General features: G+C 37.1%; 2 protein-coding genes across 4 annotated transcripts in view; both read left to right on the forward strand.

The window, feature by feature from the left end:
• The first annotated feature begins 511 nt into the window (after positions 1 to 511).
• On the forward strand, positions 512 to 7,988 carry atp6v0b (ATPase H+ transporting V0 subunit b). The gene is made up of 8 exons (XM_008434532.3): positions 512 to 781; positions 2,849 to 2,897; positions 3,281 to 3,364; positions 4,573 to 4,650; positions 5,535 to 5,604; positions 5,801 to 5,852; positions 6,059 to 6,249; positions 6,338 to 7,988. The coding sequence occupies exons 1-8, from the start codon at positions 697 to 699 to the stop codon at positions 6,362 to 6,364; spliced, it is 636 nt and encodes a 211-aa protein (XP_008432754.1). The 5' UTR covers positions 512 to 696; the 3' UTR covers positions 6,365 to 7,988.
• An 813-nt stretch (positions 7,989 to 8,801) lies between these two features.
• The window catches only part of b4galt2 (UDP-Gal:betaGlcNAc beta 1,4- galactosyltransferase, polypeptide 2), a 178,324-nt gene continuing 162,601 nt past the window's right edge, over positions 8,802 to 24,524 (forward strand). For 2 of the 3 annotated variants that reach the window (XR_014084330.1, XM_081598500.1), the window contains exon 1: positions 8,802 to 9,246. The gene's annotated coding sequence lies outside the window, so the exon portion shown is untranslated. Of the gene's footprint in view, positions 9,247 to 16,885; positions 17,075 to 24,524 lie in introns of all 3 variants that reach the window. The other variant, XM_081598501.1, reaches the window with a different exon arrangement.

Below are 24,524 nucleotides of genomic sequence, written 5' to 3' on the forward strand. Positions count from 1 at the left end.
TAACTCTCACAGAGAGCATACGATGCTACAGATTGTTAAGGCAATAAAAATAAATCAGTAACAGTTTCCAGATAATAATAAAAATGAATCTAGCTTCTACATTAACCGGATTTTTCAGATATTTGTAAAGTGTGGTTATTGTCTATGTTTTTTTCCAGCGCATTTAGCATTTATTGTCTAATCATGTATGGATGTTTAAAGGTGAGGATTAGGGGGATGCAATCCAAAGTCACTCTGATCACGTCTCCGATTTTGTGGGCGTTACAACAGTGACATCTGGTGGACACCATAAGAATTGCGCGACTTACTTTGGTATTGGATGCAGCCTTTGAAGACAAGTTTGGTTTTCTTATTTACTTTCTTAATTGTTCTGAACTGTGTTAAAGATCAAAATGGTTCTAAATCAATATAATATTTGGGAGATAAATATGTATTAGAGTAAGCTTTTGTGTTTATTTCTACTTTTCCTAGAACGCTGCAAAAAATAAAAACGAATTCGAACGCAGCCATTCAGTTCTCGGTCACATGCGGGATCAGCTGATATCGCCAGCTTCTCCTTTTGATGCTCTTCCTCCTCTAGTGTCAGACGCCGTTTGGAAAATCAGAATTAAATTGTTCTCTTTGCTTTTTTTGCGTCGGCTTTTAAATTAGAGCCAAGATTAAGTTGCTGCTTCTGCAGTTTAGACGGTCAGATAGATGCTGTTAGAGTGGATGATGAACGGACACGCCATTCTTTACACGGGGGTCACTTTGGCCTTCTGGAGTACAATACTAATCGTTGGTAAGCTTGCAACGCTTTTAAAATAAATTCGTAGTAGTTGAACTAATGAATGAAACCGAGTGTATCTCATGCTTTTCAGTCAATAGTTGACACCGTCTTACATGATTAGTATTTTTAGATTAGCAGCCCTCTGTGGGACCTGGCTACTTCTTGGGGCTAGCTAGGTTTGCGGCTTTTTTTTGACTAGCTAGTACTAGAATGGTTATTTTAATTATTGAAACTGTTTTTGTTCGTGGTAACAGTTAGACGCCAAAGCAAATCCTATTTTTGAAACCAGTGTGCATTCTTATGTATTTCTTTTTAAAGACAAGTTACCAGCTAATGTAGCATCTAGCTACTTAAATGTTAGCAGTGAAAAGCTAGCTTGTCAGAAAAATTCAAGTGAGAGATTCATTTTGACAGAACATGTTAAGCTATATGGTAGCTTCTCTAAAACTTTTCGTACTTTAGGTTTATTTAGAATAGCCGAGCTGCTTTTTAAAATATTTTTAATTTATTTGGTAAGCTAACGTTAGCAAGTTAGCTTGTCTTGGTTTGCAACAGAATGTATAATGAAAATAAAATAAAACAGGAACTGGAACTGTTTCACATGAGTGTGAGCCATCGCAGAAATGATAGTCTTCAAGGATCTCAGCTGGAACTCATGCCGTCTGGTCTCAGACCTCATAAAAACCGTATAGTTACTACTTAAGTTTTTCCAAGTTAAACAGGTTTCACAAATGACATGCTATCTGTAGAAGAATCCTACTGTCGTTCGTGTAGGATTTTCTTAAGTATTCTAATTTTGGAGAGCAGTATCCTATGTAGATGCATCTCAGTAAATGAGAATATAGCTTTGTAGTTCATTTAAGTAATTTATCTGGAAAAACTGAATCTAATCAATTGTATCCTAATTTTACACAAAATTAACTTTTACAAGTGCTTTTCTGTTGATTTGTTTCTGCCTTACATGATTTGTTTCTGCCTTACATTTAAGAAAATCAATAAAACATTTTGCTTCTAGGAAAATTATATCACATAAAACTAATTATAGGCATTTTTAATTCAGACATGTTATTTCTTACCATTATTTGTTATAAAATTATGACAATGGCTGCACTGTCCAGCAGGCAGTTGTTGACAACCTCCATAAGGAGAGTAATCCATAGAAATTCACTGCTAGAGAGGTTGGCGGTTCACAATATAATGTGTCCAACAATATAAATGGAAAGGGATCACATAGTAGAAAAAAGTGGCTAAATTAATTTAGGATAACTCCAATGTTGAAAGGATTGTAAAGCAAAGCTCATTCAAGAATTTAGGGACAATTCACAAAATTCGGACTGCGACTGGAGTCTGTCTTTCAACAGCCACCAAAGTTATCCAAAATGAAGAGAAATGTTTAATATATACCTAAAATTAAAGTTTGCTTTTGAATTGAATGACTAAAATAAAATAACTTCTCAATAATATTAATGTAATTCAGTTCAAAAATATTTTCCCAGAGGAAAGTTAAATGTAACTATTACCAAGGTTCTTCAAAGAGTTGTTGTAAATTCTGATGGCTGTGGGCAGGAGCGTTCTCCTGCAGAGAATTTAAAGAAGCCAATTTCATGAAAAAGATGCTAAGTGTGGTCCACAATTTTCTTTATTTTTATTTTTTTTAATTTTTGTAAAATCCTTTAGTAGTTTTTTTTTTCATTATTCATTAAGATGCACCTGTGAGTTGGTTTGTGATCATTAAGAGTCTTGAAAATCAGATCAGCCATTTTTGAGTTTTCAGAAACTGATGGCAGGTTTCATAAACTATCTTTTAAATCAAATGAACTCATGGTTGGAGCTGTGTGTTACATTTTCAAGCTAAACCCCATATCAGCTGATTCCAGAATATCTTTTTCTAAAACATATGATGTATGAGTAAAACAATCCCTTTTGAGTTTGACTCCTGAGGTATTTTGTATTTAGAGCTGGAGCAGAAGAAAGCTAGTAAAGAGCTGTCAAAGCAAATGCCACCTTTAATCAAACAGTGATTGGATATGTCTTGCTTAAGCAGTGCCACAGTTTAAAATGATTATTTTCTTCTCACAGGTATATGTTATACCATATTTGACCTTGGATTCCGCTTTGATGTGGCATGGTGAGTACTGGCGCGATTGTTATGCTTTTTATTTGGATGCTTTGAGCTTTTTCCCTAAAGCACAGCAAAGAACCATGTGGATTTTAGGACTGGTGAACATTGGTGTTCTAGGAGCAGATCATCTCTAGTTCTGTTAGAAAGTGAGCTGCTGTGTTTTTACTTTGCACACAAATGTTTACAATTTGTAAAATTAAATAAGCTATTTGTGTAAGTGCCACGCAGATCGCCTGCGATCTCCTTTGAAATGCATCAATCATCAGTCAATGATACAAGAAGTCTTTTGCCTCATAGGACAGAATAAATTATTCTTTAAACTTCCCTAAAAGTTGAGATGCCTTCTCACAAAAGTATCGTAATTTTAAAGTCTACTTTTGTCCCTACAGGTTTCTGACTGAGACGTCTCCTTTTATGTGGGCCAATCTGGGCATCGGTTTGGCCATCTCTCTGTCTGTGGTGGGAGCAGCTTGGTGAGAACAAGAAAAGCAGCAGAAATCATTTAAAAACGCAATTTATAGTGTATAGAAGTCACTTTTTTTTCTCCTCTGTAAAGTTACCAACCATTGAAAGTTTAAAGTAAAGCTTTCTTTGGATAGAAATTTTCCACCTAACATTGACGCTTGCAAATCCAGAGTATTACAAATTTTGATATAATTTCCTACTGTTTTTATTCATATGTAATCTTTTATTAATTTGGGAAAAAAATGACCTTCAAAACCCATAATCAATAATGCGAGAATTTTAAATTATGCTATAAATATTAAGTTTCTAAAGCCATAGGAACTTTAGGAACATAAGCCAGAACACATTAACATTTAATCAGAAATCATAGCTGCCCAGTCAGTTTTACATCATTTTAAAATGGATCTTGCAAATGGCACAACAAACAAACTGAGTTAAGATGAGCAAAATCATAAACATTGACGGAACTGATCTGTTAAACTTCAACTCACCATTAAAACTATAGTCAAAGCCTGCAGATCTCTGCACATTTACTGTTTGGCACATTTGAATAATTACGCCATCTAGAAATTCTCTGTTCATAAATGCAAACGGTCATGATATTTGATTAAAAACGCATACATATTTATTATTGAAACTTATGGAAAAATGGAGATGATCAGAGAAAAGCTGCACTGGACTGTAAAATATGTCCTTTATCCAATACAGTCTCCATGTAACTGATGGAGATATAATCCAAAAATCAATCGTAAAGCAGTAAAGTTACGGTGCAGTTTAAGGTTGGGCATTTTAGCATCAATATAATTGGGAAAAAATGTATTTAATAATTTTAAGTGACTTACTGTTGGCAACTTGTTTTTTCAGGCCATTTACACATAATAAATGTATTTTTAATATCAGCCACATAATGAGGGAAGACATCTAAAAGATAATGTCTGACTGAACACAGATCTAAATTGGATGAAAAACAAATATTTCCCTGACTGCCAAAAAATAACATGTCGTCTGTTTAGCTACAAATTACTCACCGAATACAGTCAAGTGCTGGCCCAACAAATAGTGCGCATAAGTGACCATAACAACCATTACAGATATTTTGGGTTTATAGAAACCTTCAGTTATATATGCTAGCAGTTAATTTTTGACTATGACTCTTTTTCACTTTTCTTATCTTCTTTCATTTTTAACTGAATTCCTGTTTTGGCTCAATCTCCAGGGGGATCTACATCACTGGTTCAAGCATCATTGGTGGAGGAGTCAAGGCTCCAAGAATCAAAACCAAAAATTTGGTCAGGTAGGCACATTTGCTCTGCTATTAAAAATAATAAAAATAACCCGACTAGTTCGTCTTGCTACACTAGATTATTATTGAACAGTCAACTTATTTCAGCGATATAACTCGGAAGGTCAAACTTATACGATGCATTATATTTCAGTCCTGAATTTCAGTTCATTCTAAAAACTCAGTTGTCTTTTTTTTTTTTTTCTGAAAATATGATATTACAATATAAAGATTAATATAAAGGGAACATTTAACACCAAAAGGTCTGCCTGTTGAAAAGGTGTGTAAAATAGATTCTCTGAAAAGTTTGTCAGGGCTCCTTTGGTGTGTTTTGCTGCTTCAGTGCAGCGGCACAAAGCTCTGTTAAAGTTGAAGTCCTGCTGGAAAATGAAATCAACACCTCCATGAAGCTTTTCAGCAGAGGGAAGCATAAAGTCCTCTTAAATTTCTTGGTGGCTGCTTTCCACTTCACTTTTTTTTCCCGTGTACTCACCTTTGCTTTACTATGTGTGGCTACAGCACGCTGTGAGCCGCCGGCTTCTTTAGCGGTCACCTTTTGTGGTCTGACCTCCTTGTCAAGGATGTCAATGATCGTCTGCTGGACTACTGTCGAGTCAGCAGTCCTCGACCTCATTGTGTAACCTGGTTGCGTAACAGTTATTATTGGTCTTACATAGTATGGAATTCCTAAAAAGGAAAAAAAAAATGTGCGTTTCTTTGTTTGTCGCAGTCATCAAAAGAATCACCATTTTGAATTTAATTACTGAAATATTTTTGATGATTTAGTATATTTAGATGCACATTTAGTAATGTGCATCTAGACACTAGATATATTGATGGGATTTCTTCATTTCTAATGTCTCATTGTTACTTTTGTTGTCCTTTTTTCTTTGCAGCATTATCTTCTGTGAAGCTGTTGCCATTTATGGGATCATCATGGCAATTGTTATCAGCAACATGGCTGAGGTAACGGATAAACTGTTGCCTACACAAAGTCTTGTTTTAAATAAAATTACAGAGAATGAAAGTAGTGCTAGACAGGGTACAATGCAAGCATAGAACAAAGCCTAACCTGTGAACTACTATAGAACTGAAATATGGTTGAAACAGCAGAACGAAGATAAGTTATTGTCTCTAAAAAGAGTCTCTTTTCATCTTATAGAATTTCAGTGGCACAACCCCTGAGACCATCGGAGCACAAAATTACCAAGCTGGTGAGAAAATGGGCTCAAAGTAACTGAACTGTAAAAGGGCAGAAACCAGCAAAGTGCTTTTAATAGAGCCCTAAGCATAAAACTGCACCTGATCAATGCAGTTATTTAAGGAGGGTTTTTTTTCTCCCTCTAATTTCATGTAGTTTTCATGATAGTTCCTCTGTGTATATTGATCCTGTGATTTATTTCATCCCCTTCACGGTTAGGTTACTCCATGTTCGGAGCTGGCCTCACTGTGGGCTTTTCCAACCTTTTCTGTGGGATCTGTGTGGGCATCGTGGGCAGCGGAGCAGCTTTGGCAGACGCCCAGAACGCCAGCCTCTTTGTGAAGATTCTTATTGTGGAAATTTTTGGCAGCGCAATTGGCCTGTTTGGTGTCATCGTAGCAATTCTGCAGGTAAACCAGACTCCTAAACAATACTTCCTGCTGATCACCTGTAGCTGCTATAAGATCCCTCTAAAAGCATTTTTTTTTCCCCCTTCAGACCTCTAAAGTAAAGATGGGTAATTAGAAGATGCGCTCACATCCTGAGAAGACGAGGAAACTCCTGAAAAATAAGATGGATTATTGTGTACATACATCGTAAATTATTTAAATGTCTATATTCGCTCTGTATTGTTTTTAACCATCATTCGTGTAAGAGTGGGATGATTGTTGGGAAGCATGACTGTTGGATAAGAAACTGAAAAAGGGGAACAATGTTGATTTTCTTCTACATTTTTCATTTCCACTTCTGTACTCACTGGGTGATACTAACAATTAAACTTCCTGAGTTATGGAAGCAATCTGTAGCCTTCAGCTGTGAGGTTTTGGTTTTTCAAGAGGTTTTCTTGAATAATCTTGCACACCACTCTTATTTGAACGATGGTTAAAAATTACTCTGGAGTATTGAAAATGCTGTGTGTGTGTGTGTGTGTGTGCGTGTGTGTGTGTGTATGCTGGACATGTGATTTTTACTTTATGTTCTTTCTTCCTGTGAAGCATGAGGATGTTTGTCATTGTGTTTGTGGCCTGGTCTGCCTCTTTCTTTGTTTTTGTATCCGGTCTTTTCAATTTAGAAGTTGGGTCATTCTACAGGTTTTTCCTGCCTTTGAATAGTTATTGAACATTTATTAGGATTAAATTGAAAGTATTGTTCTAAAGTTGTAATTGTGCAACATATGAATCACAGCAGCAATTCTCTATGTACCTGGGGATTTTTTTCTCTCTTCAGTCCTTGCTCTTGTTAGGCCCGTCTAATGATTACAAGCCAACTGAGCATAAATGTTGCAAAAAACTAAAAGAAATCATTTGAGTCACTTTGTTCAAAATGTATCATCAACGTTATGATTGGATTCAAGTTTTTCTTGAATCCATTATTGTCTGCTGTAACTAAGTAGCAGGAACGTGTTCAGTAAGCAATTGGTTTCACCAAGAATTTGAATCTGTTTGTCTGATACGTCGGGCTGTGAAATGTAACACTTCAGACACTTTTTCTTAGCATGTTTCCGTCCTCATTTGAATGGTAATATTTGACTACTTTGCTGCAGTCGGCTAAATCTGCATTTACTGCTCTTTGCTTACCAGGCTATTACTAACATTCCTTAAGATGTGTGAAACTGATGGATGCACATGTTTAGAAAACGAAGTAAAAACGATGTTAGGCCCCTGGATACGTCACAACGTATAGCGTTTATTAACGCTTTGACTTCTCCATTTATGTTAATAAATCTGGGTAGTTTGTAGCCTTTCAGGGATTTTTAATTTAGTGTGCAGTCGCATGAAAAAGGAAAAAAATAAATAAAATCCACAGATTACAGATCAGTTCATTTCTCACCGTATGAAGTCATTCATTATTCCACTCACTTTGTGAGTGCAAGCATTGAATCATACATAAGAAAGGCATAGTTAGGAAAATAAAAAGTTCGGCCTAATTGCCATGCTTGAAAGAATATTTTTCATTTAAAAACAAGGACTGTAATGACCCGGGTTTTTAGTAACTGTAAACGGTACTGTGTATGCACTGTGATGATGTGATGGTGATCAGAAAAATAGCTAATCGTTTTTGACATTGTGGATGATCCAATCAAAATCAAATTTTCCTTCTGGCTTCATAAATGTTGGAGAAAATAAATAAATAAATGGTTTGATCAAGATTTCTGACCTTTTGTTTTATCTTTTACGTCATGGTTTTATAAACCAGAGATGAAGTGTCTTCATCTCTGGTTTATGCTCTGTGAGGTTTGAACTGTATTTGTGCATCACCACTAGATGGTGACAAAGACCGTAACTTGGTCTGCTCAAAACTAATGTACATTAATTTGCATAATACATTATAAATATTTTGTTTATCATAAAAAAAAACGCACTGGTCTTTTTGAAATATGTACAGTACTCTATTCATTCCCATACCCCATTCATAATTTGTACACGTGTTCTGCTTCTTAGTAGAACTTTCACTGAAGTTATAGCTGCTATTCTTGAGTTATCAAATTTTTCTAAACAACATTTTTCTTAAATAGCTGAAGCTCAGTCATGTTACATTGAGATTCTCTGTTGACTTTTCAACTAGCTCTCAGTCTAATTCTCAATCTAATTTAGATTGAGTCAAATATTTTTATTGAGTTGGGTTTAAGTCAAGACTTTGACTTTTCTAAAGCAATTATGCTTTTCAATTGGCTGTATGTTTATGATCATTCTGTCCTTAAACAGGTTTCTTACAGGATGTATTTATTTATTTTTTCAACTCAAATGTGACCAGCTTCAATGTACCTGCTAATAATGTTTGTGCGTTCACGCAGATTTGCAGTGTTTGCTTTGTGTTTTCAACATGCGTATTGAAATGCATAACATTTTACATAGTGGCCAAAATGTTCCATTTATCTTCTCTTTTATTAGTTACTTTTATGTTCTAAAGTTGCTTTAGATCTATTTAATTGAAAGCGTGGTTTTCAGAAGTGGGTTAAAGAATTTAAGCATTGTTAAAAAAATAAAAAAAAGGCGAAAGAAAATCCCGGCCACGCAGGCTTCCGTAGGCAACAAGAGCGGAGGGACCTGCTCACATCCTCATCCTCTGAGCATCTTTCTTTGCTTTCCTACCATCTTTACCCAAAACAATCACAGTGCGATGACTGGAAATCTGGAAAAACTGCAGTTAAATTCTTTGCTTTGGGTTCGGGTATCTTTACGAGTCGGGTTCGGATTTCGGCTCAACGTGAGGCTGCTTCCTTGATGAGGAGGAGAGGACGTAACAGTCTGCGCGTTCACACAAAAAGAACACAGTTATCCCGAGCAGATCCCGATCTGAACCTCCTGCTTTTAAGAGGGTTTCTTCAGTTAATGCAACGTAGGTTTGTTTTTTTCCTCGGTTAATGTGAAGAGAATCAGAGAAACCTGCACGGACACAGCATGAAGGTAGGTGCTCTCGGTCTCTGCTTGCTTTCTGGAACGCATTGTTTCGTTCTGCCTGGAATACATGCTTGCTTTTGTCTCAATGCTCCATACACACACACACACACACAACCAGAAGTCCCGCAGCAAACATTAAGTTGCATTTTTGCCAAGTTGTGGATATTGTGATGATCAAATCGCATCTACTTCCCCCTACCCCTCTGTTCTCCATCCTCAGGAACATTTCCATGAATTAGCAGCATCATTATACCCGCCATACTAGGCTTCCCTCATCCTCCCTAGTCTGTTACTGCTCATCTCTTCTGCCCGCTGATATGAATCAACTCTTAAGAATGGTGCAAACATTTACTTTAGATGTGAAATCTTCCCATAATTGCAGCTGCTGTTATTAGGAACGATGTGTATAACAGAACCCAACCATCTCTGCATGTCTAATATTCCAGCATGAGCACAGTAGGAGCAAAGAGTGTGCACTGGCAATGAGAGAGGAAATGTGCAGGAAGACCAGGATAAAAGGGATGGATCTTCATCAAGGTGCTTAACCTAACCAGACGTTCACACAGAAGCTCTGCACCTAGACTAAAAATCCTGTCTGACATCTCTCTCATTTATGGTACAGTATCTCTTAGGGGCAGCAAAAGTAGAAAGTGGACTAGAACCAACTGATTTGTGAGAAGTTACTTCTAAAATAGACGTTGCTTTGCTGGAACGCATTGTGTAATTTTGTTTTTTAACACTGCATGCTTAGACCATTGCTCTGGTCATGTACAATTCAGTGTGAACATGGTTTCTGCCATTGTTTTTCTCTGTGTACCCTCGTATACAGCATGTATAGGGTGTACATGCTGTAAGACTATTAGAATTATATGATTCGGTTATCATTCTTTGATTTTACCACTTGAATTAAAAAATACTGTAAGATGCCCATCTACAGTAGGGTATGCGGAGCCTAAAGGGATATTATCACATTGTATTTGAGAGTAAACCACCCTGTAGTCTGATTGTTTAAATAAAGATGCTTTTGGAATGTGCCTGTAGAAAAGAAGGAACAAGTCCAAGAAGGAACATTAACAATGGCCGAATCTGTTTGGCTGCTTTAGATTCTGGTCCACCCTCATTACTCTCTGGGAATAGAGGACAGCTGGTGTTGTCACTAAGGGGACTTGAGATTCTTTCATTGACTGCTGATTTGAGCAGTCAAGTGTCTCGCTGTTTGGGGTGAGTCATTTCAGTGAAAGGACATATTGTTTGATCATGTTTTATCATGTCAAGATGGTAACCAATTGTTGTGGGGAAGTGACAATTTCAGTCAGTTTTAAGGTTGATTTTTGTTACAAAAAAACATTTAACTTTTTCTTTTTTTTTACTTTCTGGCATTCAACATTAAACTTTCCATTTAAAGGTTCTTGTTCTTAAATGACATAATAATGACTTTTAAGTTTACATAGTAATTAGAACATACACATTTTCAGCTCAGATATCAAATTTTTTCTGGCATAGAGACATTTTTTATTACAGTGTAAAATCTGTACTATTGTCAACCCAAATCGTTCTGAAAATCTTACTTCTACCATGACTCCATGCAGACTTTGGAGATTTACTGCAAGCAGCTTCTGGAGCCCACAAATACCAAAACTTGCCACACTTTGTTGCCATCTAGTGATCAAAGTGTGAACTACATCTTGTTGAAATTTTGCATTTTTAAACCGTATTAAAAAAAAACTGTGATCAAGTTCACTTAATGATTGTACAGAGGTTAATTTCAAAGCCCGATTTGAGAAATAGCAGCACATTTGTCTTATTGTGTTTTTGCCCTGTTATGCCCAATGTTGCTAATATGCACCATACTTAAATTTATCTTCATTTTAAGGTGAAAGTTGAAATTCGAAGAGTATAAACTTAATTTAGCATCTACTTGACAGCAAAAAACAGAACTAACTCAACTTTTTCCATCCATCCATCCATTTTCTTCCGCTTCATCCGGGGTCGGGTCGTGGGGGCAGCAGCTTCAGAAGGGAGGCCCAGACTTCCCTCTCTTCCAGCTCCTCCGGGGGAATCCCAAGGCGTACCCAGGCCAGCCGAGAGACATAGTCCCTCCAGCATGTCCTGGGTCTTCCCCGAGGTCTCCTCCCGGTGGGACGTGCCCGGAACACCTCACCAGGGAGGCATCGAGGAGACATCCTTACCAGATGCCCGAGCCACCTCAACTGGCTCCTCTCGACGTGGAGGAGCAGCGGCTCTACTCTGAGTCCCTCCCGGATGACCGAGCTTTTCTCCCTATCTCTAAGGGAGAGCCCAGCCACTCTGCTGAGGAAACCCATTTCGGCCGCTTGTATCCGTGATCTCGTTCTTTCGGTCATGACCCAAAGCTCATGACCATAGATGAGGGTGGGAACGTAGATCGACCGGTAAATCGAGAGCTTCGCTTTTTGACTCAGCTCTCTCTTCACCACGACGGACCAGTACAGCGCCCGCTTCACGGCAGACGCTGCCCCAATCCGCCTGTCGATCTCCCGCTCCCTTCTTCCCTCATTCGTGAACAAGATCCCCAGATAGTTAAACTCCTCCACTTGAGGCAGGATGACCCCCCTGACCCGGAGAAGGCACTCTACCCTTTTCTGGCTCAAGACCATGGCCTCGGATTTGGAGGCATTGAGCCTCATCCCGGCCCTTCACACTCGGCCGCAAACCGCTCCAGTGAGAGTTGCAGATCACGATCTGATGAAGCCAACAGGACCACATCATCCGCAAAAAGCAGAGATGCGATCCTATGCTTTTCTAGGTGCAACACCTCGGCTGCACCTAGAAATTTTGTCCATGAAAGTAATGAACAGAATCGGTGACATAGGGCAGCCTTAGCGGAGTTCAACTCTCACCGGAAACGAGCCCGATTTACTGCCGGCAATGCGGACCAAACTCTGACACCGGCCATACAGAGACCTGACAGCCCGTATCAAAGGGCCCGGTACCCCATACTCCCGGAGAACCCCCCACATAGCCACCCTAGGGACACGGTCGAACGCCTTCTCCAAGTCCACAAAACACATGTAGACTGGTTGGGCGAACTCCCATGCACCCTCCAGGACCCTGCTGAGGGTGTAGAGCTGGTCCAGTGTTCCACGACCAGGAAGAAAACCACTTTTTCCTTTAATTGTAAATAAGTTTGCACAGTAAGGGGCTCTGTTGTCAGTTCCCCTGGAGTTTTTCTATTCAGTTCATTAGAATGCACTCCCTAACAATGATCAGGTTACGCTCATAGTAGTGTAGTTCCCAGATCTTGTGAAGCTCTGTGAAACAAAGCTGTTGTTTTTTTTTTTTTAAGGTACACTCATTAAGCTCACCCGATGCTCACATACGTCAGCAGCAGCCAAAGATTCATTCTTCTGACCGCTTTTTTGTGTTGGGATTTGTTGTCATGGGAACTAACTAGGTCATTTCTGAGTTACTGAGTGGATGGGTTTAGAGAGGAACACCTGGGTGTGCGTGTGTGTCTTTGTGTACATGCAGGGTGCGTTCTGTCTTGTAACTGCTCTTTTCCTGCCTGGTTTCATGAATGTGTGCACAGTCATTAACTGATAAAAATTGTGTGATGCTCCTCTTAACCAGAGGGGTCAATGCTTTTTAGGGGAACATTGGCATGTGATTAATTTGTTTGGGAAACATTTGCTCTGACTGTATTACGATTTGTTATCAAAGACAACCAGTTGCTTGTTATAGATTCATGAGAGAAAAACACTTTCAGTAATGTAAAAAATTAGAGACTCAATAACAAGTAGGTATGAGTCAGTATGTGATTGTCACGGTGTTGTATTTTGGCCCTGAGTATTGCAATCCTGAGTAAAATATTTGGTATCCTATTATTTAAAAGAATTAAAATAAATAGTATGTCCTAACAGGTTTAATTTAAAAAGACAAAAGTAACAATTGTTCCTGCTGCAGAAAAATATAACAAAAGGGGATTTCTAATTACAATAATATCTCTGTAACTGTTAGAATTTTAGGTTGTTTTGTATTTTGATTTTATTTTCATTATTCTTGTTAGTTTCTTATTTTGGTTAGATCAGTCTTGTTCCTGTTGTCTTTTATTCAATCCTTTCTTAGCGATTCTAGTTTATCTTGTTTATTTCTCGTGTCTTGTTCTTCTTAGCTACTTTAGTTTTATTATATATTTTGTTTGCTTTACTGTTAGATTCATTTCCTACTCCCCTGTGCTCCCCTCGCCTGCTGTGCCACTTTCTCTCTCTCCCTCTCCTCGGTCTGCCTGCTCTTTCTCATCACACCTACAATCATTTAGCTAATCAGTCCAGGTCCATTGTTTCAGCGTTCAACCTCCCAGTAATTTCTCAGTCACTCCTTGCTGGTTCCTCCTGTCAGCTCTTTTTTTTTCACTGCTGTCATTTTTCCCTTGGATTCCTGTTTCTTTTTTGTTTGTTTTGTTTTGGCTCTGGCTCCTTGTGCTCCCTGGTTTTTGTAGGTGTTTTAATAATTTTCTCATTCAATCATTCTTCACAAACAAGCTACCGTCGCCTCTGCATTTGGGTCTTTCGTCAACCAACCTTCAACATCACAATAACATTTTCTTATTATTGTTTTTTTTTTCAATACTCAATACAAATACTGAATACTAAATACTGAAGACTGATACAGATATAGATGAACACATAAACTATTGAAAAATCAGCCGCTAGACTTAGCTGGGCTTTTTTATGTGCTTATTATACGCTTTGACACTCAAAAGTATTACAAGCTGATGTTAACTGATTATTTAATCTGCTTGGGTACATCCATAGTGTCAGAAAATATTTCCAAGCAAATTTGTCGTCCTTGTAAGTGAGGCCTTCCTTTTTCTAGTTTGTGTTGTTTGCTTTTTGATGTAATGGTAGGGGGAACACTACCAGTTGTTTCTTTTTTTTTAGCACACGGAGATTTATGTTTGCATTAATTATGTTCTCTGCCATTTTACACACTATTTTGCAACACACACACACACAGGACTTTTTAATTGTAACTCCTGAACACTTTATGTTGAGCAATACCCGGGTGATGTAAAGAAAGGGCTCTGAAAGCTGATGATGTTTTGAAGTTTTGTTTTGCTCAGAACAAACAGCTTTATCTCTGATGGATCACAGGAGTGTCAGGCTCTGTCATTTTAGGTTGTTCAACAAAACTTTTCAAAAACATTTCTTCAAAAAGCTCTTCCTCACTTGTCAAAGACAATCCCTCTTGTCTGAGGAACAAGTGACGTGAAGCAGCTATATTTAATATTAAATATATTTTTTGAGACATGATAGCCTTTTTACACAGGGACGGTAGGAATCTACTCCTTATTAGTCATTTCTATCCCACATAGTCATTTTATTTATATACAGCACCACCAATTTAGAACAAATTCAGTGTGTTTAACTGGAAAAGTAAACAAGCTCAATTATATACAGTCCAGTATAAGCCAATTATAAGTGAATACACTACAGGCAGATTCAGTCTAATCCAGTTATACATGTTCCAGTTGAAGTCATTTCCTTTTACCTCAGTGCTTTTTGACTCAACTCAATTAACTGTCAAGAAAAAGAGCCTCAGTAAGGAGGCAACATATTGCACTGAATGTTCATTTCGACTCAAACCCCCTGTGTTTCAGGAGGCAAGAGAGAAGAGTTCTTGTGTGTCTCTATGTGTGTGCAAATGAAAGAAAATGAAGAGATAATGTGATTCTCTTGTCTTAACACCATGGGGTCGGGATCAGCTTTGGTTGGTTTGACATCTAAAGTGTCTCTATTCAACTAAAGCACTCTGGCTTTTTATAAGCTACAAACCTATTTCCAAAAGAAAGTATTATGAAGAATACTCATGTGTCACAAGTCTAGAATTTCTGGTGATTTCGAGCTTTCCTCAGTTATGACTCAATCAGTTGCGGTGGGAGAGATATTACAGAGAAAGGAGTCACAATTTAATGTATGTCTGGTGCTGAAATTATAAAATAAATACAGAAATCAATGAATCAGATATGAAAGAAAAGTCTCTGTGTGTTAATGTAAATTTACTATGTATTTTTGAGACTACCCAGATAGTATACACAACTGCAGAGGGAGAATACACAAAGTCCATACAGAAAATCTTCAGGCCAAGAGTTTAACTCTATTAATCATATTTATGATGCACTCATGCATTTTTGCTGAATTTACCTTCTGTGAGAATAGCCTAAATTATTAGTTTGTGTTCATCAGACAATAACATGTTGTACCTAAAGATTTAAAAGTTCAGTCAGGATGCTGCATTTGGTAAAAACGTCTTCTTTCAGTGTTACTATCAGTCTTCTGACAACGACATCGAGTAATTTTCCTCTCATTTTATTGTATGTTATGATGAAACCCTTTAGCTAAGTGGTGTTAGCTTACCCAGTCTAGACTGGCATATTCTCTACTTTCTGTGCTGGAAATGAGATGATTCTTTTCAAGAATATAAGCCACTGATTTCTTATAGGACTTATTTTTTAAATGATACCTGACTGTAAAAGTCCAACAATTTACTAATATTTGCTAACTTCTTTGACTTTTTTAGTTTATCCTTTTATAGTTGATGCTCTTTGGGTGCTGCTCGTGCTTGAAAAGTGTGACCCAAATAAAATATGAGCTGTAAGTGTCTTAGGTGAGGGTTCTTTTGTCATGATCTGACATTATCAGACATGACTTTGTCTCAACACGAGAAAAGGACATGCGGTATCGCTGTCTCTCACATTCGGGGTTTGAGAGCTGTCAGCTCAGTATTAAATGACATTTCCACCTGCAATACTTGACACCATTTGTTCATCTACTTTAGCTTAGCAAATATGGATTATCACGTTGTCTGAAAAAACTTTGTTTTGCTGTCTAATTTTGTGTGATTTATAACTAAATATTATATGTAACCTGCAGATATTCTACTACCCAATACATAATGTACTTCCTACATTGGGCATCAGCTGGTGAGCTACAAGATTTACAGAATTCATCTGTTTTTACTTTGTTGTCATACTTGCATGTTTCAAGACTTCAAGAACAGACAACCTGAATAGATACTCTGAGAGAAAACTTTTTAAATCACTTCATGTAAGAGAAAAACGCTATCCAAACCAACCTGGGACTATGTGAGAAAGTCAGTTTCTCCTTGTTGAATCATTTACAAATTGCAACCAAGTACTGATTACTGTGTGACCAGTAGAATCAAGAAGTATCAGACTGTTTTTTTTTAGAGTGGCCTTATTAAAGTCTAAACTTAATTATGACTGAGATGCTTTTACATGTTTCTGAGCAGGTCATTCATACTTGAAAACCCCTCAGTTGGGCTGAAATAATTCTCCAAAGAAAGGACCAAATTTGTTTCTTTTTTTAAGCTGACTATAAAGAAAGATCACAAACATTAGGCCTGCATCCAAGCTCACAAGAACATTAATTTATTTTTAAAAAAATAATTGAATGCACAACTGGACATTGTTGACTTTAAGCAAGACTTCCCACTGCTGATCTGCCAACAAAAGAGCTGTTTGAGTAAAACTGTCTTAAAAACCACAAATCAAATCATTGTCTCACTCCTTCTGTCTACCATCACTCTCCCAGTGAAGCCTTCATTCTGTTGCAGCACTTCATCTGTTTCTTTGCTCTGTTGCCAGATGAGCAGCTGGATCTGAGAGAAGGGGAATGAGACGGAGCAAAAGAGGACAGAAAGAGATGGTGATGTTTCCACTTTAGCATGTGGGCCATAGATAGGACTTTGTTGGATTTGCATAAAGCAGCCAATAGCCTGCCTGTTTGGATGCAGAAGAGAAAAACTTTTCAAACAACTTCAAGTGTCTGATTTGGTGAGTTAACATAATGATAGTCTCGCGGCATCAGATACGTCTCTGTATTTTTGATGTGCTCGTGATTTCCCTGCTGTGTCTAAATTTCACCTTTGTTAGAAAATGTACAAACATGAGAGATGGAGGGGGGATTTGAAACAAAGTAGAGTGCTTGTTCTTGGATGTGAAGAAGCTGGATGAGGAGCAGGAAAAAGATGACACTGTGGACTTTTAATCAGACCAGCCTCCTTCGGATCTGAGGCAGCAGCAGTGTGGCAGAACTGAATGGAAGAGGGTTGGGCTTTTAAGAATATTGCTTCTATTGGAATATTTGTTTCTCTGATGCAATATTCTTTTCGGTCCTAAGGTGAAAAGTTGATTTTGTTTCTGCATCACCCTGTGAGTGGTGATAAGTTTCATGATTTCTTAGCTGTTGTTTTTCAAACATAAGGTAAATATGTATGTTATCCACAGTTGATTCTAGGGCATTTTTTTTTATTTTAGTGTTTTGCTAGGGATGAGCTCTGCATTAGATCCGGTCATTCTAGGTTTGACTGACTTGGGCGTGTTTAGATTTTTGAGATATAATGAACAAAAGTGCTCCATAATCATTAAAACAGAAAAAACAACCCTTTAGTCAATAGCATTAACATAAACAAATGGTACTCAGCCTGTAACCACCATTCATTAGGCCTTTACATGTACATGACCATAACTTTACAAACCAACAATAATATATAAAAGTTTGAACAATTATGATAAATAAAATAAATAACCAAGATAAGAAGTCAAACAATGTGCCACAAAGCATCAGCAGGCTGGCCTTTTGACACTTATTTTCTATGTCCAAGTGTCAAATAATTCTGGAAAATTTGTTTGCGCTGTCAGCTCACTTCAGCACAGCTTATTCAATGTTTATGAATGGTGAGAAGTTATCCAAATAAAATGACACACCGTTCTGGTCCTATGATGTTTCAACTTGCTGAAATACACTTGTTGAAAGTTGGCTTACGGCCCATGTCAATGTCTTTGATTACACCGAGCAATCATTGCACTGCATTTGGTGAAATAAGTATTTTATCCCCACGTAGAAAAAACGTCTTGGAGACTTGCTGTTAGAACCTTTGTTGGAGAGCAAAGTGCTAAGACCTTTTCTGCTGCTTGGCAGCTTGAAACTTCAGCTGCTTGTACAGACTTTCTTCAGCGTTGGGAGCTGTCCATGACCTCAGTCGGATTCTTCATTAGATGTTGCCTTAAGGATTTATTTTGAGTATTGCTCATACAGGAGAAATATCCACTACTGATCCTTGGTGTTTCTGGCTGAGAAAAGGAGGTTGTAAACCAGTGACCCTGTCCATTGGCCCCTCAGTGAGGTGAAGATTTCTTCAGGTCATGCTAAGCTTTTCTCTCATTTGATCCTAGCTTTCACTCCCAACCTTCTCTGCATCATTTAGGGCTTCTATTCTGTACACATTCCTTCTGTAGCAGATTTCCATTCAGTCATTAAAGGTAGGTAGTTTTCTTGTACCATTTTCCAATTCTGGAAAAATATGGGAAAAAGAAAAATCACTTTTTTTCCTTTTTAATTTTCCAGAATTCTTTTTTTGATACAAAAAGGAAGAATACTTTCTGAAGGACAAAATCCTAATTTGTATTTAATTAACACGATTTTCTTTCAGATGCCAGCTTTCAGATGGCATATTACATATTGATTTTAACTTTAGATGATCAGTTATGTGGTTTTTGACTTACTAAAGAAATAACTCTCATTCAAAATCAGATAGGAATGTTTTGTTTGCAAATTTAGATGACTGGGTTTCTTAAACTGGGTCTAAAATGCCAAACAAAGCAATCTGTGTTGTTGTTTTTTTGGAAGTCTTGCATTGAAAAACTTTGCTTTAAAGAATCTGGATTTTATTTAGGATATTCTTCCTCTATCTTGCTTGACAAAATTCAAGAGGTTTTGTTTTTGAAGCAAAGATTATCAGAGATCAGATGCAAGAAAAGCAGTGAATGGTTCTTTATCAGCAAAAAAACAACAACTTGAAAACAGTTTTAACTTTGTATTGTTTTTTGGGGGGTGTGGGGGACCCTCAGATAAGAAAGGATTAATACTTTTTAAGGAAGTTCATTGTGATACTTTATACTCAAATACACAGTATATGTTTCCAAAATGGCATGTTATATTAATAAAAAAAAATGTGTTTCTACACATTTTTTATTACTATTCTTCTCCCTGTTGGTTTCATGGAATTTTAAAAGCAGCTTTTCTAAGCCAGTCCTAATAAGGTAACAGTGAAAAAGAGCTACACCATTTCCTGAAAAATGCAGTGTGTCAGCACTGTTAAGCTTTTTATTTGTGGAAAGTGCAAAAAAATACCCCGAAAAACTTATTAAATAACTCATGGTGAATATTGTGTTCTCAAATGTTCTTCACAATCCCATAAAAACTGCAGGAAAATGATGTAGAAATATTAGTAAGGAAAAATCTGGTATTTTGAAATGAAAAATGCATAAGAACAATGACTGAACGCATGGTGGTGATACTGCTGAATTGGGTCCAAATGCTCCTACTGTGTAATTGTGCACAGATCCCTTCGTTGTGGTTTTACTCACCCAGTGAGGCAAGATCTTGTGTGGAGCTCCAGGCTGATGGCAAATGAGAGTAATCTTTTTGATAATAATCACACCAAAGTTTTTACTGATGGTCTTAGAGTTCATTCCAGCCTTGCACAGATCTCCTGTCTTCTCTCTGAAGCTCTCAAACAGCTCTCTGGTCCTGTAGATCATGGTAGAGATGTTGAATTGAAAGAAATTGATTATGTTGACAGGTGCTGACCTTAATGGTGCGTTCTGACCAGGTTATGTCAGGAGTATCTGTCATTGATTGTTTGATTGATCTACAGAGGTCAAAAGTCAGTCTTCTTAGTAAGAGGTTATTTCAGTTCGTGGTGTGCAAATCAACTTTCAACTGGAGCCTTGGCTTATATTCTGAATCAAAAATTGTCTTCATTAAAATGAACATGTTATAAAAATGTTGAATTTGCTTCTTATTTGAGCTAACCTACAAAATCAGCATGCCTTCAAATATTTACTTTCCTAACTGTGTGTCGATCAGCAAAATTAGCCTCTTCATGCTTAACAGCCTGACAAGGACACTTGTTTTTCCCTGTGGCCTTAAGAAATACAGACTCTCAATAAATACAACATTTGTAGTAAAATAGACCCTGACGTGCTGGGAATTTGTTTGCTGTTAGTTTTTTGTTCAAACCATTTTATTTATTTATTTTTTTTGGCTAACGGTAATTTTGATTTAATGGAATTTATTTTTACACAAATAAATTTAGACATGAATAATCACATTAACACATATGACCACGTGTAGCTTTATTTTATAATTTGTCATAGGATATTAATAAGAATTTACAATTAACATATCTTCTGTTTCCAAAAACGGAAAATACACAACCATGACCTGAAACCAAATACAGGATATGTAAGTGGTAGCCTTTTGACTATGATTATAGATTTTTTTCTTTCAGTTTCATCCTTTAAATTTAAAAGCAGTGAGTCTTTTTTTTAAAAGAGTTCCTCCTGTGCTTGTGTGCCTTTGAGCAGATGATGGGAGCTCTTGGGAGGTTAAGACCAGAGAGGTTTACTCTTACTTTGCTCTTCTCTTCTGGTTTCAGTTTCTTTCTAGTAAATCAATGGCTCTTAGCCACTGTGTCAGCTTTCAGCTGGGCTGTTAATCTGTCTCACTGTGTCATATTAACATGCAGAAATATAGGCCTATAAATTACATCAGACGACAGCAACAGAGCTATCAAAGTGCCTCACACAGTACAGAGAATAAAAACATTGCAGGTAGTTTCAGCTGAATCCTTCCCTCAGGCAAGAGAGCAGTTGGATTCTAATGAGCACCACTTGACAGTCAGAAACAATGCTTCTTCATCAATCATGTAATAATACTTCTGTCTTAAGTCATCAGAGCCATTTACTTATACAGATCTAGGGCCTCATTCACAAAAACTCCAAATACGGAGCGGTAAATTGCATGAGGAAAAAAAAATATATATATATATATATTGCATGTACAGTAAGTGGGTATATTGCATGCAGTCTACAAAGATTTGCAGTGTAATTGATTACAAGTGTAACAGTGGTGCAGACCAGCCAATTAAAATTAGGATTTTTGTGTGAGCCACTCTCTAATTAATTAGAAAGTCATTATGATGGAATAATAATAATAATAATAATAATAATAATAATAATAATAATAATAATAATAAATGTCATCTAAATTAATCTAAATTAGTATGCAATGTGGTAAACAAAAGAAATATTTAAAAATCAATCAAAAATATATACTTAACTCTGCAACCTCACTACCTGTTGGCGGTTAATGTTCAGTTTTGCTAAATAACATTGCGTAGTATTTAAGTTTGTCCTGTTGTTTCCTTTTTGATTTAATTGGATAAACATGGTCAGCAATCCATCAGCTTTAATCTGTCCTACTTAGATATTTTTTGCATGCACAATTTGTGGAACTTGCAGCAGAAGATAACCTTTTCTGGGCTACATGCACTCCTGCATAGCATTAAGACCTAACAGTGTGCTGCCATAAAGTGATAGTATATTATTTGTTAATCCTGCAGCTCAAGCAATAAGAATTGCTTGAGGCTACTTCAAATCCATTTTTCATATATTTTTTTATATTATTTAAATAGTCCCACTTTGTCATAGTATCTCTGCCGCCTGCTCGCCATGGTGGCCGCACATATTTTTGCATGCTAGTTTACAACTGCTTTTCGAACATGCTAAGTATAGATGCAAACAAAAGCACCCAGCAATGTGGTTCGGGTTTAGTGAATAGCATTGCGAGTGGTAAGTCATTACATTTGCATGTCCTCCTTCAAGTATTTAGCACTTTCTGATGATCAGCAGACGCTTTCCATATTCATGGAGGAAGATACGCTAAGTTTATTCTGCCGGCTGTTCTCATTGTACTAATGCAATCCTGTTTGAGTATTGCTTCTAGATTAGGTTTGCACACAATATCAAGTTGGTATTGCTTTTTATTCACGCAAATCTTTAAAAGATGAGGCCCACGGTGTTATCGTGGGAATGATCTCGACTGTAAGAATATGGATTCCTTGTCTTTGGTTTAAAGTTTCAATCAAATGGTAATAAAGATTGCTTAAAAGCAGTAAGATAGTTTGTCACTCATGTGCTGATTGGATGCCAATATTACATTGAAAAATTAAATACAGAACCAACATAAACAGTCTATGTTGCCAACTTCTTTGTTGTCTTATTCATTTATTTAATATTGGTCCTAGCAAGTTAGAAAAAAGATCTTATAATTGTTTCACTTACAAATGGTCCACAGGCCTTATTGAAACTTGTATAAAGAATGCTGCTCAGATGAAATGCATTAAAAGTTGAGAACACGACACAAATTTAACTTGCTGAAGCATTTTAAGAAATAAGCTTCTGTTACTTTTAACCTATACCGTGGGAGCCAGGCAACAGACCACCACATCATAATGCATGTACAATGCACTTCCCAGCAATCCTTCTTGGTTTTGTTCTGATTTCAGGCATCTTTTCTGTAGAAACTTCCCATAGTAGAGCGAAAGCATGGAAATGGAGGAGAATAGCTCGCTGAACACTGACATTATGAAGTCTTTTGGTCATTTCACTGAGACCAAGAGGATGCATGTAGTAATGTAATATGCAAAAGATGGGTTAGAATGTAGGGTCATTTATTATTTTACTGGATTTTGATCATGAATTAAAACATTGTCAAGCTCATTTAAAAGACAGAACAACAAAGAGACAAAGAGTTCACCTCAGTATTTCTTGAAAGTCTTTGTAGTTGTGGGAGGATAAAACTGTGATTCTAACCTGTCATGTTTATGTTCTTTGTGCCATGTACAATTTGATTAGAACAGCCACCCTTGGCATTTTACACATGTATTGTAAGAAAACTAATCCACATCCAACAATGAAAAGTGAAGCTGCCTGGTGACTTAAGGGCAAAGAGTAGAGCCAATTCTTTTCCCCTGTTGTAATAGAGACAAATTTATTTCTGTAATAGAAGAAAAGAGCACAGATAAAAATGTAACAACTTTTGACATTAAATGTTTAAAGGTCTACAGTCATTTTGCTAACTGTGTGATAATTTGTGTCAAAGCTTTAAACAAGACAGATGACAATCATATCTGCTTATAGATCACACACAATGTCTTTGGGTTTCTAAAGCCAAACACATTTATGTGTGAAGCAATAAAAGCCCACTCTTACCTACAACACTGCATGATGATGTCACACATTGGTTATTCAGCTACCATTAGCCTCACAATCAAAGAGACAAATGACGACACAATGAATCAGCCACTCGGCAGGGGACATGACAGTATTGACCTTTCAGAGTTTATTAACTGAGTTATTCACTATAAGAACAGTATTTCAAAAGCAAATATATGTTGTTTTTTTAAAGTGATGGCACAGACTGTGAATAGATTACAGGATGTAAATAAGTTAAACAGGGACTTCAATATACATCTGGCATACTTCTCAGGTTAGAGCCTGTAACATTACGGACATAACTATCCAAAAGAATTCAGTCGAGATTCAGCAAATCGTCCCTCTAGTTGTAACAAAAGTCAGATTTTCTTTTATTATCGTGATTATTTCTGTAGCAAGATGGTGCAGAACTCCACAAGCAGCAAAACTCCATCCAGCCCAGCAGCTGGCTGGACAGCAGTTGTGATAATCACCCAAGAAGCCCTGATAAAGCTTTTGAGACAATTATTAATGGCAGAGAATACTCCTTAAATGTCACCATTTGTAATGAATGCAGTTCTCAGAATTATAGTTGCTTAACCACACACCAAACCCAGTAATTACATACAACTTAGGTTGCTATTTTGACCCGCCATGAAGGCTTTTGACAGGATGGCTGGTGGATAAACAGCATTATTATTATTTTTTTGCTTCAATGTAAGGAAAAAGCCTGCTGGCTCAGATCTGAAAAGAGTAGAAACTGTAGCAAAATACACAACATTATATTAAAAGTATATTTACACACACCTGTCTATATGTTGTTTTATAGCAGTGATAGCATAGCTAGTATGCTTAAAGTAGTGCAACAAAAAGTTGGCAATAAGAACAGGCATCTCCTCTTTGTCAAAATTGTTTCCCATTTTATATCAATGGCATCAATGTATTTGACTAAAGTTGAAAGCCGTAAGTATAGAAAAATCTGCCACAATCTGCCCCTTTTCACAGATCTATGGCTTCAGTTTTGAGCTGCTTTTCTTATTACAATCGACTCAGACAACAGAGTGTGGTTGTGCCAAGCCAAAGATAGCTTCTGCCTGTCCCACTGTGCCCCAGTTGGTTTTTGTGGGAGATGAACTTGCCTACAGCAAGATGTACTGGTGCCATGAGAGTGCTCAGAGGCTCT

Source organism: Poecilia reticulata, chromosome 17 (genome assembly GCF_904066995.2).
Source record: "Poecilia reticulata chromosome 17, P_reticulata-male-v2, whole genome shotgun sequence".
NCBI classification, from domain to species: domain Eukaryota; kingdom Metazoa; phylum Chordata; class Actinopteri; order Cyprinodontiformes; family Poeciliidae; genus Poecilia; species Poecilia reticulata.